The sequence below is a fragment of the Phoca vitulina genome, unplaced genomic scaffold, assembly GCF_004348235.1.
Source record: "Phoca vitulina isolate PV1807 unplaced genomic scaffold, GSC_HSeal_1.0 scaffold120, whole genome shotgun sequence".
Lineage (NCBI taxonomy): Eukaryota > Metazoa > Chordata > Mammalia > Carnivora > Phocidae > Phoca > Phoca vitulina.
In genome coordinates this window covers 807,283-829,850 of record NW_022589823.1, presented here as the reverse complement: position 1 = coordinate 829,850, position 22,568 = coordinate 807,283, and the positions used below count along the sequence as shown (strand labels likewise).

General features: G+C 49.3%; 1 protein-coding gene across 5 annotated transcripts in view; it reads right to left on the bottom strand.

The window, feature by feature from the left end:
* Nucleotides 1–22,568, bottom strand: part of DIP2A (disco interacting protein 2 homolog A) — a 104,273-nt gene that overhangs the window by 32,844 nt on the left and 48,861 nt on the right. For all 5 annotated transcript variants that reach the window (XM_032398759.1, XM_032398760.1, XM_032398761.1 and 2 more), the window contains 13 exons: nt 21,894–22,091; nt 14,362–14,453; nt 11,195–11,305; nt 9,829–9,952; nt 9,471–9,580; nt 8,982–9,084; nt 7,308–7,372; nt 6,979–7,072; nt 6,223–6,342; nt 4,588–4,702; nt 3,130–3,269; nt 852–988; nt 396–476 (listed from right to left, as the gene is read on the bottom strand). In XM_032398759.1, coding sequence (XP_032254650.1) covers nt 396–476; nt 852–988; nt 3,130–3,269; nt 4,588–4,702; nt 6,223–6,342; nt 6,979–7,072; nt 7,308–7,372; nt 8,982–9,084; nt 9,471–9,580; nt 9,829–9,952; nt 11,195–11,305; nt 14,362–14,453; nt 21,894–22,091 — 1,490 coding nt within the window. The remainder of the gene's footprint in view (nt 1–395; nt 477–851; nt 989–3,129; nt 3,270–4,587; nt 4,703–6,222; nt 6,343–6,978; nt 7,073–7,307; nt 7,373–8,981; nt 9,085–9,470; nt 9,581–9,828; nt 9,953–11,194; nt 11,306–14,361; nt 14,454–21,893; nt 22,092–22,568) is intronic.

Below are 22,568 nucleotides of genomic sequence, written 5' to 3'. Positions count from 1 at the left end.
GGGGGGCACAGGGTCCTGCATCCTGGTGGGCTGGGATGGAGACAAGGAGACATGAGGGGGTGAGGGGGCACAGGGTCCTGCATCCAGGAGACAAGGGAACATGGGGGGGCAGCGGGGGGGGGGCAGGGGGGCCGAGAGGGGGGGGGGGGGGGGGTGGCACAGGAAAGGTGAGGTTGTATAGGACTCTGACTGCCCGTGCCCTCGGGCAGGGCTCCCAAAGTCAGCGGCCGGGACATTCTGGGCTGACAGTACTCTGTCGTGGGTGCTGTCCTGTGGACTGTGGGACCTAGAGAGCATCCCTGGCCCCTAGATACACGCTGGATGCCAACAGCGTCCCCTCTACTGAGGTGTGGGCCTGTCTGGAGGCCCAGGTCCTGGCAGCAGGATATACTCACAGGCCCGATGAAGCCCAGCAGCCCCGTCCTGGTGAAAGGCCTGTCAGACACGGGCGTGCCTCCTGCCGTGACCGGGACGGTCTGCGCAGAGCAGAGAGGGGAATGTCAGGCTGTGCCCCATGGACAGCTAACCAACCAGATGCCGGCCAGGGTACGGCTCCCCAGATGGGGCTGTCACCCAAGGATCCCTGGTGGGGAACAGGCCACCCCAAGGCCGGAGTCTCTGTCAGCGGATGAGACGCTCCTCGGGCTCCCGCACCCAGCATGGTCTGTGTTCCTCCTGTGACCCCCTTATCCCCCTGTGCCCAGCAGCTGGCCCCTCGAGCATGCGGAGCGCTGGCTTCCCGGGCTGACCTCGACCCCCATCAGGGCTGGAGAGCCGCTGAGCCTCACGCCCCGCACTCCACTGATGCTACGGAATCCACCCCAACAGAAAGGGCAGGGAGAGGTACAAACCTCAAAGACACTCTTGGTGATTCCAAGCAGCCCATAGTACGCTGTGCCGGTGGAACTGGAGCTGACACATACCTCCCCGACCTCATCGGTTTTACAGAGGTAAGGGGCACCTTCCACCTTCACAACACACACGTCAGCTAGGAGAGGGAAAGCCCAAAGTCACACACAGGCAATACACGTAAACGGGTCATTCGCAGAGATCTACTCGTCGCTACGTCTGCAGTTATGGAAGCAAAACGTCGCACACGCAGTCTGCTCTTCCAACGAGCTGTCGGACGTGCATACCACACGCTCTGTCCAGGCGTGCGTCCTTCTGCTTCCTGCGCAGTATTTAACCAAAGCACGACGCATCCTGCACATCGTAAGCTCAGGCTGACAGGACACTTGCTCTCTCGTGGACACCTTCCGTGCCCCCTCCTTGTGTCACCCTCCTGACCCGTCTCATGCCGTAGCCCCGCACAGCCCATCCCAGAGCCCAGCCACCTCCTGGTTCCGCTGTCATAAGCAGCTCCCCACCGACGATCCTGCCTGCCGCCCGCTCTGGTCGTGGGGGGCCGTGCCTGTCAGGTGACTGCAGTTCCAGGCCGCCCAGCGCTGCCACAGAGCAGGCATCCAAAACCAGCCTCCAACGGAAGGGTGAAATGCACACCAGAATGTGCAGTGGTCCATTTAAGGAAACTCGGTCACCCAGTGAGGAATTAAGAAGCCTGTAGTCACCGGGGCACGGCCCTTCCTTGGACTCTTGAGTGTTCTCTAACGCGTTCTCCTCTCCCAGGATGGTAATTAGCAAGAGGACAAAGAAGGGGGCTCAGTGACTTGTTTGCATTCATTCATTCAAATGCTGGAGGGGGACGCTGGTGTGCAGGTCACAGCCAGATACTCCCACATGCTTGCATTCACAGCAGAGACCCTGATCTAAACGACAAAAGGCCACAAAGCCCTTGGGGCGAACACAGTGAAAGATTAAGTCTCTGCTGAAAACAGGACACCATCAGCCCTCAACACATCCGTCAGCTCTGCAATGGTCCTGGCAACTGACGGCCTGGGGAGCACTGTGCGCGCAGACACACATACACACGCAGACGCACACATACGTGCACATACCCTGGGGGAGCACTGTGCACACACGCACACACACAAGCATCCAGGGGAGCACTGTGCGCGCACACAAACACACACACGCAAGCACCCAGGGGAGCACACATACCTACACACCAGGGGGAGCACTGTGCACACACACATGCAAGCACACACACACACACGCAAGCACCCAGGGGAGCACACGCACGCACACACCAGGGGGAGCACCGTGCACACACACATGCAAGCACACACACACGTACACACACACGCACACTCCTAGGGGAGCACCGTGCACACACACATGCAAGCACACACACACACACACGCAAGCACCCAGGGGAGCACACACACGCACACACACACACACACGCAGCCGGGGGAGCACCGTGCACACACACATGCAAGCACACACACACACAAGCACCCAGGGGAGCACACACACGCACACACATGCACACTCGCACCGGGGGGAGCACTGTGCACACACACACATAGGGTGGGTCAAGACAGCTGCCCATGAATCTCAGAAGGGCCCGCATGGCGAGGAGGAAGCCGAGCCATCGTGAGGGGCAACCCCAGAGCAGCAGGCAGAGCCTCCCCGGCTCACAACGTCACTGGGCCTCCCGGGCAGGCTCAGGTCTCCATCTCCCTGCGCGACGCTCCGCAGGAGGAGCACAGGCAGGCCGTTCCCCCACCTCTCCTTGTGGCACTGCCACGGGGCCGGCACTCAGGTCCAGGGGGCCCGGGGGCAGGAGGCTGCAACGGGAATTTCTTGCAACCTTCAGAGTCATGCTCCTGACCGAACACCTCCCTGCTACCGCGGCTGCTGGCACCCGGCGGTCAGGCCGTCTGCAGACTCTGGAGCGCCGGGAGCTGACCAACGCCTCGTGTGTGTGCAGCATGATGCCCACGCCTGACGCGCAGTCAGCGCTCCAGCTCCCAGACACCGGAGAACCACATCCGGCTCAGGGGCCACCAACAGACCCTCCTGGTTTTGCGCAACCTTAAATTTAATACAGAGGCAGGCAAAAAACTGAACAAATAACACTATAAATTAAAACCCCGGTATACATGGGAAACCACTGCTCAGAAGCCTTTTGCTTGTGAGCTTGCAGAGCACTCCCACGAAGCCCGGAGCGCTCGGGACTTACGTCAAGCAGCTGCGGGACTGGACACACTCCAGCTCGTCCCTTACCTCCCGGCAGCACCTGACCAACGTCCTGAACGGTAAGAACGGACAGCTTTTCTTCAGTATCAACTCTGATCACACCAAAACTGAGACCGTTCATCGACAGGACAGCTTTCTTTGGTGGAGGTCCTCCCAGGTCTGGCGGCCTGGAAGACAAAAGCAGACGCACTGACGAGGGGACGGAGCCCACGGCGGGGAGGGATCCGTGCCCAGCTTGCCTGCAGGATGACGCTGCACCAAAGCCCCTGCTCTGCACCGCACACGGCTGGCCGTGGGGGACAGGCCTCCCGAAGACGCTGCGCACTGCTCGGCACGGGCACCTGGACACTCCTCCCCCGCCGGGGGCATCTGGTGGGCCTGTGGCCAGGGTCTAAGGGACACTCTGTGACCTCCCCGGAGAGGTCATAAAGCTGACAGCTTCTGCCTGGCTGTGCCGGGACACTGGCTGGGAGCCCTGGGCAGCAGAAGGACAGGCCCCGAGGAAGCCCGGAGCAGCCCCCAACGCGTCCAGTCCAGAGACCAGAGACTGCAAGGCAGAACCACCAGCCCTTCCCAAACTCCTGATGCAGAATGCAGGAGAAATAGTGTCTGATGCCACCAGGCGTGGGAGTGAGGTGTCACCATAGAGCAAAGGAGTGAGGAATACCTTATGGTTTGTGAAGGACAAAGATGTTCTTTTTCTTGCTAAGTTATTAAAATTTTAGGATTATTTAATACTTGCACATATGAAAGCATAGACTAATATAACACAAGACCACAACCATGACTGACTTTCTAATAACTGGGTTGAGAGCAGAAAATTAACGCAGAGACACTCTCAACTGTGAGCACACGGCCCTCAACCCCAGGACGGCACCCAGAGGCCGCTGCGGACAGGAGCCCTAGGGCCGCGAGAGGGGACCCGGGAAGGAAAAGGTGGCCCGTTAGGAGCAGGAAGGACAAGAGCCTGCCAGCTCTGAGGTCCCGACCCCACCCTCCGGGCTGAGACAGGGGGAGCGCAGAGAGAATGCAGCTGAGGAGCCGCGGTGGGGCTTCCTCAGGAGGGGGCGGGGGTGAGCGCTTGGCCAGGGCCCTTCTCCAGGACAGCCCCGCAGGTACAGACCCGTCCCTGGCTGCTGGACACTGGAGATGCCAGGGGCCCCCCTCGGGGCAGGGAAGGGCTCCGGGCTGCGATGCTTATGAAGGCCAAGGAGGAAGAGGAGCCCTCGGAGGGAGAACAAGCCCAGAGATCACAGCCCAGGGAGCCGCTACCCAAGTCCCGGCACGGATCCAGGCTGGAGTGAGACGCGCGACCAGCCCAGGGCGAGGGGCATGGTGCCCAGGGCTGCCCCCCCACCACGCGCACACGCCTGGGAAGCTGGCCTGGCGTGGCTTCGTGAATTCTCCCGCCTAGAGGCAGACTCCCACGCTCCGCAGCACCGGTACTGCAGCTGCATGAGGAAGACGAGCAAGCAACCACCTCACCTGCGGATGGCGACTGTTAACGCCTCAGGGGACGTCGCACAGGGACAGATGACCTCGGGCCTCAGCCCCCTGGACTGGAAGACATTGAGGAACGCATCACAGGAGGATATGGACCCTGCGTGAGACAGAGGGAGACGTGCGGTGACTGGAGGGCTGACAGGGACAGGCCTGACACCAACGCGCGGGCACACGAGCTCCAGGAGACTTCTGGGGAGGGGTGGGCCTGCTTCCATGGAAAACATGATGCATCTGGAGACCAGCAGCAGGGAAGAGCTGGACGTTTCTCAGGGAAGGCCTCTGCCGCGCCCTGCGTTGTGTCTGAGCGCTAACTCACGGCCAGCCCCACCCTCGCCCCATCTCCTCACAGGTCTGCTGATGGGAGGTGACGAGGAGCATTTATGGGGCGAACCTCCCTCATGGCGAGGCCCGGGTGCTGCTGGAAGTGCCTCAGGGCTGTGGGGTCGGCCAAGTAACCCCCCACAGGGGCAGCCCACACACTGTCCCCGGGCTGCCCCTGCTTCTCCCCAACTCGCCCCGGCCAGTCTGAGGTGTCATGGATATGGAAGCTCAGCTCCCAGGCGGGAGGGTGCCACCTGCTCGGGGCTGCACCCATTGGGACCCCAGGGCTGTGCCACGACCCTCAGGCACCCTGCCACAGCGAGGCTTGCGGAAAAGCAGGGGCGCTGCGTCCAGTTCTTGCCGGGCACCGGCAGACAGCAGAGTCATTCAGTGCCACAGGGCCCCGGAGGGCACGCGGAGTGGCAGGATCTGAGGTCTGTGGGGGACCACGTCTGCAGCCAGGAGGGTGAGCCCGGTGCCCGGTGAGGAGCTGCTGGGGGTGCAGCAGAGTGGAGGACCTGCGGGGGCATGAGGCCAGGACCGGGCATGTGACTGGGTTCAGGCGGGCGTGGGGATGCAGGGCACCCAGCCCTGGGTGTCTTGGAGGCAGGATGGAGGGGCCCTGCTGGGCCCAGGGACGGGTGGAGGAGCTGGACGGCAGGGTGCCCTCCTGGGCGGTGGGGGACCAGGGGCGCAGGGCTATTAGGGCCCTCCTCAGGGGACTGGATGAAAGGCCAGCCCCCGGTCCAGGTGCTTCAATGCAAAAACAGCAGCACACAGCCATTAAAGCAACGAGAACACCCTCCCACCTGGGCGAGGGCTTTGTGCCACACGGAGGCTCCCACGAGGGCCCACCGCGCCTCCCCAGGGAACGCCCCGCAGCAGGCCTCAGACAGCCACCAACAAGCAGCCACACTCAGACCCTGCGCAGAGCCCGGGGCGCACAGCGGCACACCAGGGGAGATCCCGGCAGGAGGCCGAGCCGGATCGCTGGGGCCACAGGGGCCAAGGACAAGAGGCTGGGACAGGCTCCCAGTCCATATCTACATTCCGGCCATTTCCTAATGTAGCTTCTGTCCGAGGTGTTCAAATTGCTTTAAATTCAGTGCCTTCATAAACATGCACAAGATACACCAGGGAGTCCCCACCAAGAGGGCGTGTGGCCCAGCAGGACATTTACGGATGTAACACCTCAGTGCTGCTTCTCGGCATGTTGTACTTGAACCTCTTCCCTCCCAAGTCAGACCAGCGGTGGGGAGGCCCTGGCCACGCCCTTGCTCGGCTGCGCTTACTCACAGGGGTTAGCGCCGTCCGCCACGATCAACACGCGCAGTGAGCTGAGGCTGACGTCCCTCTGACCTCGCTGAGCTAGGAGAGACCAGTGCATGTCGCGGGACTTGACCAGCGCGGCCCGGGCTGCAGAGAGGGAGCAGCAGGAGAAGTGCCCTGCGTCACGGGAAAGCGGCACGCTTGCGCCTCACAGACACACCTGAGTCTACACGGGTCCCCAGGACGAGTGAGTGTGCGGACAAACCTGAGGCCCAGCCTCAGGGGGTCACAAAGGGGCCCCCCAGGCCTGCTTGAGCAGAGCCCGAGGGACGAGGAAGCCCTGTGGCTGACCAAGGCAGGGGGCAGGCGGGCAAGGCCTCCGGGCAGCCCCATGGCCCTCTGTCCACACTGCTTCCTGGGAATCAACAGCTCTAGCACTGGTAGCTTCTAAAGCCCTAACCTCAGATTAAAGCCATCCCCACTACTAAGGACCAGGAGCACTGATGGGACTGTAAAGAAAATGTCAAGAGAACAAAATTAGTAGCCTATGGTGTTTGCAGAAGAGAGCTGCCACGGGGCCATCCCCCGCAAGGTCCCCCGGGCCGTGTGCACAGGCCAGACACAGTCCACGACTGGTCACAGTGCGCGCAGGCCGTCAGCGCTCCTCAGCTCATCCCTGCAGTTCCGCATGTCGGCTTTATTACTGTCTGAATCACCAAGGATTAAATCAAAGTGACTTCTTGAATGAAGGATGAGTCAGATGACGGTGCTATTTCCCGTTACCTTTATAGGAACACACTTTCTGAATCCAGGACAGAGGGTTCACCTTCATCAGCGCGTACGGGATGCTGATGACATGCATCCTGTTCATGACACTCTGTGGAATAAACGGAGGTGCTCAAGGGGCAGGCCTCGCTCAGGTGCAGACAGCAGAGGGCCACACCACGCCAGAGAAGGCAAAGATAACATCAATGGCCCTCCTCATGATGACACTTCAGTTCAGATAAGGATTAATTACATCACCTAAAAATAGGGCTTGGTGTCATCTATTGATACGAAGCATTAGGATCCCTCAATTCCAACCATTAGATCATTTAGCATACAACACTCACTGTTAACACTCCATGCCACAGACCAGCATCCCTTTTGAAATCCAGCACATTTGTTAATGTCTCAGCTGAAAGTGGACAAAGATGGTTAAACCACTTGTGACCCTCTTCACAAGTCATGTGCATTTTTAAAGAAACTCTGAGATGAATACATCATTGATTGACATGAAGAGCTCTAGGAAACATACACACCATTTCCAAATACCATGTACCAATTAATCAATCGTCTTGGTTATCTATTCAAATTACTAGAAAAACTCAGAAGTAGGTCATACAATTTTGGATTAAAACAGAGCTATGCTGGGGCGCCTGGGTGGCTCAGTCGTTAAGTGTCTGCCTTTGGCTCAGGTCATGATCCCAGGGTCCTGGGATCGAGCCACCATTTGGGCTCCCTGCTCAGCGGGGAGCCTGCTTCTCCCTCTCCCTCTACTCCTCCCACTGCTCGTGCTCTCTCTCTCCCTCTCTATCTCTCTCAAATAAATAAATAAAAATCAGTAAACATCTTGAAAAAAAAAAACAACACAGAGTTATGCTGATCACTAATCTGAAAACATAAGGAACAGCGTGTACTTGAGCAGCCCCTCGAGACTCTCCCACTGCACATGGATATGCTTACTTCTCACTGTACATCCAGACGCCCCCATTCTCACACCGAGGCCACCACCCTGCATCTCTGGGAAACAACACATGCTGCTCATGTTGCTTCCCCTCAGAAAGCCGTCCCTTCCCTCTGCTCTCCTCCAGGAAGGGTGGCGACCCGGGGCTGCCCACAGAGCCCTGTGCCCTGCAGGACCTGGCTGCAGGCCCCCCACCGAAGCCACAGCAACCTCGACGTGCACCCCTCAGGATAGACACCAACGGTGAACATGAGTCTGCTGTGCCGGGAGATGAGACTGCTTTCTGAGAGCTCTGTATGTATGCTCCCTCTGTTGCTAAAGCGCCCAAATGATACGTGATATACACATGTCCAGAAAAAGGACACATGTGACTTAATAGATCCAATTTTCAAAAAATTATTCAGGCCCTTGAATATATCTAAAATCATCCTCCAAATCTCCACTGAAGTCTGCAGCGACCCCTGACTTTTATTTTATTTTCCCCTTACTTTTAAACACCTGTATTTTAGTTATTTAAAACATACCATTCAATTTACTTTCTAGTTTTATTCAATTCCAGTATTGTTACAGTAGGGAAACCATCATTTTTATAGTTTTTTAAAATAATAGCTCTAAGCTAAATATCCGATATTTAACAGTAAATGGGGGGAGGTGCTGCCTTTATCACCAACAGAAAATCTATGACTTTCAAGATTCCGTTTGTATATTTGCATGCATGACAGTTTTCGCCAAAACCACAGTCATAGAAAACAGTAATACAAAAGTGGGTCCATTAAGATGGTTTTCCATTTTTTTAAGTACAAAATACACTGCCCCTCAGCTATGTCACCGATGGAACCAGCCCACCACGCCTAAGTGGTGGTATGTGAATTTCATGCTCCTTAAGATCAACAGACACACACATGTACTGGAAAGGACCCTGAGCGGGCCTGCCTGGGTGACCTAACCCCCGCGCATCCAGCACAAGCAGAGGGCCCTGAGCACTCTGGCCCCCGGCCCCACCTGGGCGAAAGGGCTAGATCGACACAGCCACAGTCCCCAGGGGCCTGCACGCCCTTACCTTCTGAGTAGCCGCAAGCCTGGGTCAGAGCCTGGCACTGGGCCAGCAGGGATGCGTGGGACACCGTGACCCCCACTGTGCTGCCTTCTTTGCTGGTTTTATACTGAAAGATTTCAAGAAAAAAAACCCATTATGGGATGCTTCTGGAGGTCAGGGCAGACTGAATGGGAGGCTGACAGCATTTAAAAAGAAGTGGTCAGTTGTCCGTCCTTTAACCATCCCGTCACATGGGAGCACACGATACGCCGTGAGTCTTGGGGTGACACCCACAGAGGAAAGTGGGGCACCCCTGGGGTAAGTGCCTGGGTACAGCACTGCATGCGGGCTAACCCATAACTGCCGACCCCTTCTGTCTCTGGGGTGAAGATCAAACAGAAGGGTAAGTTTAAGCCTGTAATCTAAAATAAATGGCAGCTTACACTCATGAGAAACAGGAGCTGAGCCTGTGGGGGCCGCTTCAACGTGCTCTGAGTTAGATGAGGCCATTACCTCGATGTAGGCGGTCCCAGCCCCTGCATCCTGGGTCTGCGGGTGCCAGTCTTTGGGGGGCTTGGTCAGATGCTTCCCGTCGATCACCAGCCAGGAGAGCGGGGGCCATCCTGTGAGGGTACAGACGGCCCAGGACGGTGGTCAGCGGGCCTCAGGGCTGAGCCCCCACCACACAGCCACGGGCTACTGCGCACCTGGGGAACACAAGTCTCCGTCCCGTTCACTTTGTATTAATTTATATTTAATTCAGTAGGTGCCTCTGACCAGTGACTCTGAACCGGGGGGAAGCGAGACACGCAGGCCTCTGACAAGGACCTCACTCCTGCTGGAGACACCTCCCCTGCCCTTGGGGGCCTACCTTTGAAAGTCGCCACCTCTCCCGTCTGTGCCTTGGGCAGGCCCTTCTGACAAGCATCCGTGGTCAGGGCCAGGGTGACGCCGCAGCTGCCCAGCAGAAACCCGACCTGCTGGCTGCCAGCGTCCTGCAGAGAACACAGCGAGGCGCTCACGGGGCTGCCACAGAGGGCCCTGCACCGCTCAGGCCCACCCAGAGAGCTGAGCCCTTCACCTTCATTCGCCCGCATCAACTTCTACAACTGAATCCTAGATGGGTATATACTGTATTTTCATGGAAATACAATAGAATCATTTTTAAATTGAAAAGATATATTTTTGCAATGAAATAGAAAGTTCTGGATAATGGGCTAATTTCTCAGTGTTTTCTTGTAAATGACATTTAGCAGCATTTTAATAAACCAAAAATAATAGCATGGAAATTTCCACTTGAGTCATCTTTAAAATTTGGAGATTAATCTGGGGAGGCCCAACCTTTAACACTTTAACACAATTACTTATTTCCCACAGAAATGCACATTTCCTTCCAGTCAATGCTTCTTTTATTCATATCCCTCAGTAACGTTTTGTCACTTTCTTCCTGCAAGTTTGACAAATCTTGCTTTTTCTGAAGAATCTCTGTATTCAAATATCTGTTCATCATATATTATCCTCTGGGGTGTACTGGTTTTACGTCAAACTTCACTTTTGGGATTCTTGAGCATTTGTTGCTGATAATGCTTACTTTAACTGCCTGAACACTGATAGGGTAGAAAACTCTAATTTTCTAAAATACGTGCCTTGTGTACTCTTAAAATAATTACTTTTTTTCAATAATCAGATTACTGACATTTATACTTGAAATGTAATAGCTCCCTAGAACATCACCAAGTCCCCCACATTAATCATTTGTCAGTAGTAAAAACTGCTTGCCGTTATGTAAGCAGACAGAAAAGCAAGCAAATTCCCATCTCCCATATTCAAAACTATCACTGAGAAGGAGTTACAATATGTCACGGTGTGACTTACTCATTCTCAAGAAATGAAAATTATTATCGATAAGTGTATGGTTTTGAGAGACAGATTTAACAAAATCTGATCGTAAATTCTATCCATCAGAGGAAAAAACATGCACCATTTGTTCTGAAAAGTTCACAGAGATGACATAATAGCTCCGTCTACAGCTTCTAAAGTCCCTCTCACAACAAGACACACGGGAGCCGGACCGCAGCCGGCACCGCATCTAACACTCTCTCAGGTCCTGGCCGGCCTGCCTCCCTCTCTTCACTCCACACAGCGCCCGGCTGCCAGGTCGCTCCAGCAGGAAGGCGCCGGCTTCCGAAGAGAACCTCATGGGGCCGGAGCCCCACAGCCCCGACCGAGTTAGCTACCTTTCTTGTTAATGGCACTTCTATGGGGACAGGAACCAGGTCTGCCAGGAGACACCCGTAAAATGCCACCATGAACATCACAGGGTCACTGTTTGGAAACACCAGGGCCACCTACAACAGTACAAAGGAAATCCATGAAATCCACTCACGAAGGATGCCATCATCCCAACGTTCAGAACCCCTGCTGACTAGATGGAATTTGGACATTTTAGATCATCTTACAGTTTTTCAAATGTAGTTCAGAAAATGTAATTTGGGTGTTAATTCTTGGTCCTTAGATTTCCTCAACCATGTAACTTTTCATAAATAGTTTTCAGGTTGAGGTATTTATTCTACAAGCAACAGAATAATTTAGAGCGTTTGTGCGTAACAGCGGTCCAGCACGAGTCTGGCGTGGGATGGAGACCTGGCTCGCTCCATGCACGCCGTCTGTCTGGGGCACACCACCCACATCTGTCAGCCTGGGCGAAAAACACCCACAGCAACAGGAAGAGTGGGCACGGCACCAAATTATACCCAAAATACCTTCCACAAGATAAAATCCTAACACCAAAGTTTTAGTCGAACAGATCTTCGCTCAAGACTTAAATGTACTGACAGGGAAGGGGGGAGGGCACCGGACCCCTCAGCGGAGACCCCCACCGCTGCTCCTCCCGCAGAGTCCCCTGGTCCCCATGCTGCCACTGTTTAAGTTACATGCTCTATTTTATTCATCTTACCCTTTCATTTTTATCAAAAACATTTTAAAAACACAGAATTTAAGATGACAAAAGTACTAATGGAAAACAATACCCCCATGCTCCACCCTTCCTCACTCCCCAAGGCAACCTCTTCAAAAATATCTTACATCTTCCTTTTGCTATTTACTCTCATATTTTTAAGTATTATGCTTACACTGCTATATTCTATTGTTGAAAATGTCTCAGTATAGACTTTATTTCCCATTATTGTAGATGAGTTCCCAGCCCTCTTCATTCCTGCCTTTCTCTTCCCCATCCTTGCAGCTGCCATTTCTAACAACATCAGGTAAAATTAAAAGCTATTTATGGAATAAGATTTTTATAAGCCCCAAATATTGTAATAAGTGTGCTTGAAACCATAAGTGATAAAGTCAGGATAGTAGATGCTATCACCGGGCCCTTGAGGACACAAAACAATGGCTACATAGAACTACTTGATAAGACACAATTTAAGCTACACCTCTACTCTCTCCTTGAGGTCTGGAAATCCAGTTTCTAACAAGTTAATTTGCTGAAAAGGGCAAAGCTCTCCTTTAAAAGTTGATATTAATAGTGGTTGCACCAGAACTGTGACCCACAGCTTTGAGACTAGATATTTGGTATAACAACATTTTTAGAGAATTTAGAGTTGTGTTTGTTCACTTTTATAAACTCTTTTTCCCACAGGGTGATGAATTGGCTACCGACATCTGATAGTTAGCTCATTCACTGTGATCTGTCGACCTTCCATAATTAACCTAACTACGTGGACTCTCTCAGGAGTCAAGAAGGGTATCTGGTAGTCTCTGTCCTTGCAGGAATCTTTTTCAAGAAAATTAAATTAGTGATTCTTAGAGTCATTTTAAAGCACAACATAAATCAGGAACTCTTACAGTTTCATTCTAAAGCACAACGTATCAAGTACCATTCTCGGACTATTCTCATTTTTCAGCCGAGTCCACATCTGCTGATGGTAACTGCCACCTCTACTTGCTTTGCTTTCCATGTATCTGCTGGCCAATATGCTCTAAAATGCTCCGCCAGATGTATTCAATACCTTTCCCAAGTATTTTCTAAGTAACCAACCTGTCAGGTTGTCCTAAGTCTTACCAGATGCCCAGCAGCGTACCCTGGCCTGGGGCCTCTGTCCTCCCAGGCCGCCCTGCACCTTGGCTCGCTCCTGCCCACCCGGAAGCTCGGAGGCTGGTTTCTGCACCCTGGTCCTGCTCAGTAAGTGGCAAGGAGCTCTGCTGCGGGCCCTCTCACTCTCCAACTTCAGGATGTTGACGGGCATTACTACCATCACTTAAAATTCTCTACTCTCTGTCCCCTTTCCCGTCTAGAACTCCTAGCAGCCAGACACCGGACCTTCTTGACCAAGGCTCAGTTTCTGTCCTTCCCACTTTCCATCTCTTAGCCTTCCCCACTAGCATCTTTGTCTTGATTTGTGGAGCAGTATCTTCACCTTAGTTCTCCAGGGATATTAAGACTAATTTTTAAAAAAAAATTAATTTTCTGTATGTGACTTTCTTCCACGTTTGTTTCCTCCCCCCACCGCCCCCCGCCTTTTCCCTTTTCTTGTTTTTCTTTTCTTTGCCTGTTGGTTGTTTTCTTTCACATTCTTCAAATGCCCTGGGTGACTGGTTCTTTTTCAAGAGTGGACAAAGAGTTGCCTGAAACTTACAGTTTCACTGTGGGGCGATCTGACCACAACAGCCCTCTCACTAGGGGGTCTCACTGTTGAGTGTCCTGCCCTCCATCGTGGACGTTCTGGTCTACCTGCGCTCCTCGTGTCTGCTTCAGTTTGCCCAGAGCCATGCTCACCAACAGAACTTCCTATGATGACGGAAACGTTCTATCTCCAAGCTATCAAATGTGGTAGCTATTAGCTACGTGTGGTTCACGAGCCCTTGAAACGTGGCTTGGGTGACTGAGGAACTAAATTTTTTATTTTATTTAACCGTGGTTAATTTAAGTGGCCCCATGTGGCTACTGCAACAATGTTGGGCAGTGTAGTAAGTACAAGGAACAAATAAGCCTCTAGCCTCCTCGTGTTCTACCTCAGCAGTGAGGTAAGAGGGGGCTGCCTGGCCACGTGGACGAGAGGAAGAGATGAATTTCCAAGTAGGGTCAACGTTTTCTCATAAAACTTAAGCTTTGGGGATCCAATTTTTATTAATATTAATATTTTTACTAAAATCAATAGGTATGAAGTCAAAAAGGAAAGATGTTGAAGAGTCAGTGGATGAGCAATGAAGAATGAAAAGAACCATGATCTTACGTACATCATCATAAACTTTGTCCATATTTAATATTTTTCTTTGCTGACTTTAAACCCCTTGTATTAATGCTATAAGTCTAACCAACTGATGGAATACTGATTTCAATGAGACATATTTTTAGAGTTTGCTTTTGCTCACTCCAATAAGTTATATTCTAGTTACTTACTCTGTCTCCAGGTTTAAGTAGTGGTTCATTCTTACTAGTCAGTTTATTAAGTAGAGTATAAGCTAGTTTTAAACTCCGACTCCAAAGTTTGCCTAAAATAAAATAAAAATACTAAGCAATGTAAAATTTAAGAAACTGATAAATAACATTTTGATGTAGCAATCACAATATCCCATAATGTACCATCACTCTACTATTAGAAATTCAGGTAGTTTCCAACTGATAACTATTTTGCACAATGCTGTAATGAACATCATAGTTTTCTCTTAAAAATAACTTATGGATTTATTTTTCTTAATACAAAAATAGAACAGGAATTTATTATAGAAAATTTAGAACATAGAGAAGCTAACAGAAAAAAGTCAGCATTCTTTCGGTTATGTATGTACACACACACAACACACACAGACACAAAAGCATATATACATGTACATGCAATTTTCAAGAAATTGGATCATACTTCACTCTGCTTTGTTCAGTCAACATTGCACTTCGGATGCATTTTCATGTCATTAAATATCTCTCAACCTCATCCCTTATTATGATTATGAGTGGCAGAGAATTCATTTAACCTCTATAATTCATGAGGTGGGTCCTATCTCCATCTCCAGTTTTCACACCAGAGGAGACCGTCCAGGAGACGTCAGTCCCTCCAGGAGACGTCAGTCCCTCCAGGACCCAGCCCTCAGGCCCAGCAGGTTCTGCCGGGCACACGCCCCTCCAGCACGCAGGCTCACGTACAGAGCACAGCCGTGAACGCTCAACAAAGGAGAGCATCACTTGGAAGATGGACGATGAAACAAAGGGAAGGGAAGGAAGTCTAAAGGCCTCTGGGAGGTAGACCGAGGAGGGGCAACAATGGGGTAGGACGACAGAAAAACCCAAGTCCATCCCCAACACCTGAAGCAGCCTCAACACCCACCCTACGTAGTACCAAAGAAGCAACACAAGAGTCATGATTCAGTCCCTTTCAAATTCCTGGGGAATGACCACGTGCAATTTGAGCAGCCATGCCCCCCGAGTAGTGCTCAGATTTCATCATAAATAAAACTAAACATGGGTGCAACATTATGAAACAAGTGAACTGTGGGACCTGAGAAATCAGTGAGAAAAAAAAATATTCAACTCAAAACACTATTGCCTTTGTCTATATACAAAGGTCAATTCAAGATGTTGATAACTGTAATAATCCAGATTTTCAATCTGAATCCAGCTATATATAAAAAGAATAATGTATCATGACAAAGTCAGTTTATCTCAAGAATGCAAAAAGTTTTGGGGCACCTGGGTGGCTCATAGGTTGAGCGTCCGACTCTTGGTTTGGGCTCAGGTCATGATCTTGGGGGGGTGAGACTGAGCCCCACCTAGGGCTCCGCGCTCAGTGGGGAGTCTGCTTGAAGACTCTCCGTCTCTGCCTCTGCCCCTTGCCCCACTCTCACACACTCACTCTCTCTCAAATAAATAAATCAATCTTAAAAAAGTGCAAAAAGTTTTAACAGAAAATCAACATAATTTGTCACATTAACAAAAGTGAAAAAAGGTAAAACAATTGAACAATCATCCAGGATTTTAAATGATTTAAATTCAGAATAAAAGGAAATTTCCTTAAAGTTGATAAAGCCCATCTTTAAAAGTCCTACAGGAAATATCAGAATTAATGGTCAGATATTGAAAGCTTTCCCTGGGGAAGCAGAAACAAGCCAAGGACATCTGCCTTTTTATTGAAAGTCTTAGCTGACGCAGTAAGGGGGAGGGGTGGAGAGAGAAGGCCAACAGTTGGAAACAAAACTGTCATTATTTGCAGATGATGTGACTGGTACATTATGAATCTCTTGACGTCCTCCATGGATGTCAGGATTTACTACAGAGCCACAGTAATTCAGGAAGTTGGTACTGGCATAAGGGGAGTATATTCACTCAATGGGACAAAACAAAGAACTGCAACAGCCCCACCATGTGTGGACAATTCCATCTATGACACAGGTGGCCTGGAGAAGGGTGGTGGCCCTGTGGGAACGAGAATGGGACAGATGGCTATCAGTCCTGAAAAACGGACCCTGGGACCCATCCCCACGCTGTACACAAGACTCATTCCCAGCGGATTTGGTACATCTAAATGTGAATGGCAAAACAGCAGAGCTATTGCAAGACAAGAGAATAACTTTATGACCTTGGCTTAGGTAGAGTCCTTAAGGAGAACTCCGGAAACATTCACCATGAACATAAAAGAAGGCGAGGTTGGGCGGAGCTTCTGCTCACTAAGGTGCTGGTCAGCAGTGGATGGGGAAGGCTCACAGTGGGGGACACTTGCAGCACAGGTCACTGACAAGGACTGGTATCCAGAAGACACCAAAAATTCCCACAAATAACCCTACATAAAAAATGTGCAAAAGATTCAATAGTACTTAACAAAAGAGAAAACCCAAATGATTAAAAAAAAAAATAGGAAAAGATGTCAATCTACTTTGTGATCAGGAAAATGCAAATTAACACCAAAATGAAATACTACTACCATATTCTCACCAGATTAGCCCCAGGAAGCCTGACGATGGGGAACAGATGGGACTGACACACTGATCAGTTAAGTGTAAACTGGGAACATTTGGCATTATCTGATAAATGTGAAGATATGCATAATCCCAGACCCAACACTTCCACTCAGGAGTACAGCCCCTAAAAAATGCATGCTTATGTACCAGGTGGCACACCCCAGAACGTTCTTAGCAGCATTGTTTGCGAGAGCCAAAACTGGGTATCAACATTATAGCCAATACGTAAATTCTGATCTATTCATTCTTAGACAGAAATGAATAAGCTACAACTATACACAGTAATATGAATCATAAAAGCATAATGGTAAAAGACTCTGCTTCCAAACAGGAGACAGTACTGGTGGCAGACCAGGGCTCCCACCTAAAACAATTTTATCCAACAACTGGATAAAATGCAGAAATCATCTAGCAAAGACAACTAGAGGAGTTAAGGCTCGAGAGGGAAAACCCTTGGGAAGGCGAGCTGACCGTGCACAGCTGGGGGTTATGCGGGCCCTGGCACCCACGGGAGACAGAGTATGTCATGGATTCATGCCCCTGGAGCACTGCCACTGAGGCACGAAGGTAACAGCAGAGCTTCTGGCAGAGGCTGGGAGCCACGACAGCACAGCCAGCCCCCCCCCCCCCCCAGGAAATCCACGGAGTCCTGGGCTGTGAGCAGCAGGGGCTGAGAACCCATGTGGAAAACCTCGGAGAAGCAAAGTGGAGTCCTTACGTCGCACATGAGACAAAAGCCATGGCTGGGGAACCCTGGAGGAGAAGCACAGACAGGCGCTCAGGGGGGGCTGAGCCAGCCCCAACTGCACAGCAGAGACCAGCCACCATGCTACCTGCCATGTGGAGTGAAGGAGGGATATCTCTCATGGAGGGGACATCATCTGGAACCTCCATAATTTTTTACACACAATGTCCAACATTTAATCAAAAAGGTACCAGGCATCCCAAAGATAAATTCCCCAAACTAAAACCAAGAGAAAGTACAGACAATAGCAACAGGCCCAGAGGTGACCTGACCTGGAGCTGGCTGACAGAAACTTTCCATCATGGTAAGGGATGTATGGATTCTGGGAAATAAAGGGAAGGATGAAGACAATGCATGGAATGATAAAGAATTTTCCTAGAAAATTAGAATAGGAATTAGAATACAGAAGTGAAAATTCTAAACTAAAAAGACAATATCAAAATTAAGAACTCATCAGGAATTTCATAATAGAATAAAAATTTCACAGAAGACAGGATTAGAGAATTTGAATAAAGGAAAATTTAAAAATCTCCAAACTGAAGTACAGACGACCCTTGAATAACACAGGTCCACTTAGTGGATTTTTTTTGATAAATACTATAAATGTATTTTCTCTTCCTTAAGATTTTCTTAATAACATTTTCTTTTCTCTACCTTACTTTATTGTATGAATACAATATATAATAAAAACAACATATAAAATAAATGTTATCAACTGTTTATGTTATCAGTAAGCCTTCTGGTCAACAGCAGACTAGTAGTAGTTAAGTTATGGGGGTAGTCAAAACTTATACTTGGGTTTTCAACTGTGCAGGGGTCAGCACCCCTAACCCCTGTATTGTTCAAGGGTCAACCAAATACATAGAAAAGAAAACAAAATAGAAAAAAGAACATTAAAGCTATATGGGATTCAAAAAAGGTATAAGTGTAATCAAAGTCCCAGAAGGATGAGAGAGAGAGAGACCTCAATTCAACAGGTGGGGGCTGTGAGCAGACCACACTCCTCACAGCGGGCAGTGAGCGCCTTTCTGAGGAATTACAGATTGAGCTCTCATGAATACAGATGCAAAGATCCTAAACAACATATTAGCTAAATCAAATTCAGACATTTGTTAAAAAGATTATCATGGCGAAGTGGAATTTATTCTAGGAATGCCAAGGCTGCTTAACATTTGAAAATTAATCAATGTAATTCATCAAATTAAGTGGGGAAGAGAGAGAAAGATACGATCATCTTGACAGAGCAGAAAAAGTGTTTTATAAAATTCAATGCCATCCATGATTAGAAAAAAAAAAAAAAAAAAAAAAAACTTCTGGTAAACTAGGAATAGAAGGGAACTTCCATAATCTGACAGAGAATTTCTACCACAAAATAGCAATCATACTTCATGACCCAAAGCTTTCCACCGGAGATGGAGAAGGAAGCAAGCATATGCCCACTACCCAACATTGTACTGGGGTTCTAGCTCTTCAGTGAGGCAAGAAAAAAATAAAAGGCACAAGTATTGGGAAAGCCAAAATAACACTGTCTTTGTTCATAGATGACATGACTTTGAACATAGGATATCCAAAAGATATATGGACAAACTACTAATTAACAAACAGAAAAAGAATTAGTAAGTTAATTTAATGAGATTATTGGATACAAAATCACCATTTAGGGGTACCTGGGAGGCTCAGTCGGTGAAGCGTCTGCCTTCAGCTCAGGTCATGATCCCAGGGTTCTGGGTTCAAGCCCCACATCGGACTCCCTACTCAGCAGGGAGTCTGCTTCTCCCTCTGCCTGCCCCCCCCCCCCTTGTGCTCTCTCTCTCTCTCTCTTTCAAATAAATAAAATCTTTTTTAAAAAAATCACCATTTAGGGGGCGCCTGGGTGGCTCAGTTGGTTAAGCGACTGCCTTCGGCTCAGGTCATGATCCTGGAGTCCCTGGATCGAGTCCCGCATCGGGCTCCCTGCTCGGCAGGGAGTCTGCTTCGTCCTCTGACCCTATCCCCTCTCATGTGTTCTCTCTCTCTCATTCTCTCTCTCTCAAATAAATAAATAAAATCTTTAAAAAAAAAAAAAAATCACCATTTAGGGCGCCTGGGTGGCTCAGTTGGTTAAGCGACTGCCTTCGGCTCAGGTCATGATCCTGGAGTCCCGGGATCGAGTCCCACATCGGACTCCCTGCTCAGCGGGGAGTCTGCTTCTCCCTCTGACCCTCCCCCTTCTCATGCTCTCTCTCTCTATCTCATTCTCTCTCTCAAATAAATAAATAAAATCTTAAAAAAAAAAAAACAAAAAAAAATTAAAAAAAAAATTAAAATCACCATTTAAAAAATCAATTGCACTTCTATATACAAGCAACAAATGAGCAGAAAAAAGTTTTTAATCATTCCATTTCAATAGGAATAAATCTAATGAAAGATGCTCAAGAGTTCGGTACTCAAAAGTATAAAACATTAATGAGAGAAATTAAAGGGGGCCTTGAAGTAAGGGGAAAATATTCCACAGTCCTGAATTGGAAGATTCCGTAACTGTAATGGTATCAATTCTCTTCACATTTAACTACAGAATCAATGCAGTGCCAATCAATATCCCAGCAGGAATCTTTCTGGAAATTAACAAATTGATTCAAAAGATGGCTTAGAAATGCAAAGAGCCAAGAATAGTCAAGAAAACCATAAGGAACAATCACAGAGCTGAAGGGCATCTATACCAGACACTAGGGCTCATAAAGCTGTAGGCGTTCAGGGAGCACGGACAGACAGAAGAGCATGACAGACAGACAGAAGAGCATGAGCGCAGCCGCAGACCCACACATGTCTTTTCACCTGATATGCCTGGGGGAAGGATTCCTTTTCAGTAGATGGTACTAGGTCGATTAGACATTCACTAGGAAAGAAAATGATTCCAATGTCACACCATACAAACTAAACTGAAGATGAATCATGACACCTAAATATGAAGAGTAAAGCAAGTTTTTAGAAGAAAAAGTAGGAGAATATCTTTGTGACCTTAGGTTTGGCAAACAGGACAAAAAGCCGCTAAAATAAAGGGAAAAAAATAGATAAATGAGACTAATTAGATTAAGACTTCTTATTTATCTAAAGCCGCAAAGTGTTAAAAGACAGTCCACAGAGTGGAAGAAGACTTTTGCAAAACAAATCTGACAAAAGACATGTATCTAAAACATACAAAGAAGAAAACATTAGCAACCAAATGGAAAAATGAGCCAAAGATCTGGATAGTACATAAAAGAGGATATTCAAACAGCCAATAAACATACAAAAGTATTATTAGGCATCAGAGAAACGCAAATAAATTACCACCATAAATGACACCATAAAACACCTACAGGAAAGGCTAAAATGAAATAAACAGACAAGATCAAGTGTTGACAAGGGTGTGGAACAACGATAAGTCCGCACACAGTCTGGACACGGTGGAACAGTGTGTCCTAAAGCTGAACACGGCTGCTTGCACATGCACATTTATGCCCAGCACAGACAGACTCACCTAAGAATGTTCATAACAGCACCATACACAATAGCCCCAGGGGAAAGGTCCATTACTGTAGAGCACGCAAGTAATTTTTGGCATACTCATACAATAAACACATCCATCAATGAGCTTCACACAACATCATGGCTGAGTCTCCTAAACAATGCTGCACAAAAGAATGCGCACACAACACCTTTCACTTAATTCCATTTACGTAAAACTTGGACAGGGACAGCCAGAAGTGTTCACAAGCATCAGGACAGTTCAACCATCATTGTGAGGATGTACGTGCTGGAAGGGACACAAGGGGCCTAGGGAGCTGAGTGCTAGTTAGAGGAGTACATTCACTCCGTGAAAATGCATCGAGCCAGACGCTTATGATTTGTGTTACATAAAAATATAATACGGAACCAAGAGATGCCAAACACAAAAAATACATACTGTATGATTTCATTTATACAAAGTTCAAAATGAGACGAAACCAAATTCCATTGTTCAGAGGTGCGTATTTGGATGGGAACCTCAACACCAGAGCAGTGGCTGGTCGCCATCAGTCAGTGAGGAGTCCCCTCTGCTGGGAGGAAGGGGCAGTGGTCCAGGAGGGGCACCTGGAGTGAGGCAATGTTCTGTTGTTCTGACAGTTGTGTTGGTTTCTTGGGAATTGTTCTAGCATGTTCGTGAAGCTGTATGTCTGTGCTGTATGACATGTAACATTTTACAGCTAAACCAGAGCCCAGCTGCGTTCAACACTTGCCATAGGTGAGGGTGTAGACGGCCTTCCCAGCCGTGTCCAAGGCGGTCAGACAGGGGGCTTTGGGCTGCGTCGTACCCCACCGCTGCAGGGCGGCCAGCAGGGACGGGGGCCAGGGGACCCCCACAGCCAGAGGTTCCCCTCTCAGCACCACCATCTGGCTTCCCTCAGGCTTTGGCTGATTTGGATCTGGTTGCTGCACTGTAAGCAAAATTGAAATTTAAAAATCAGCATTTCATAGGACCATGCAAACATTCTGTTTTTAAGCTTTCTCTTAAAAAATACCAACTATAAGAGGGGCGCCTGGGTGGCTCAGTTGGTTAAGCGTCTGCCTTTGGCTCAGGTCATGATCCCAGGGTCCTGGGATTGAGCCCCGAGTCGGGCTCTCTGCTCTGCGGGAAGCCTGCTTCTCCCTCTGCCCCTCCCCCTGCTCCTGATCTCTCTCTCTCACAGCTCTCGCTCTCTCTCAAATAAATTCTTAAAAAAAAAAAAAAAAACCAACTGTAAGAAGGTTACAATAACTTGTTTAGATTTCCTTATCATTATAATAGTCCCAGACCAACGGACCAAAGGACAGATGGAGACTCGTCATGGAAACTGCGGGACACTGTACTGGACCCCATGGGCCAATCCCCAGAACGGCGGCAGTGCGTGGGGTGACAGCCGATGATGACACCT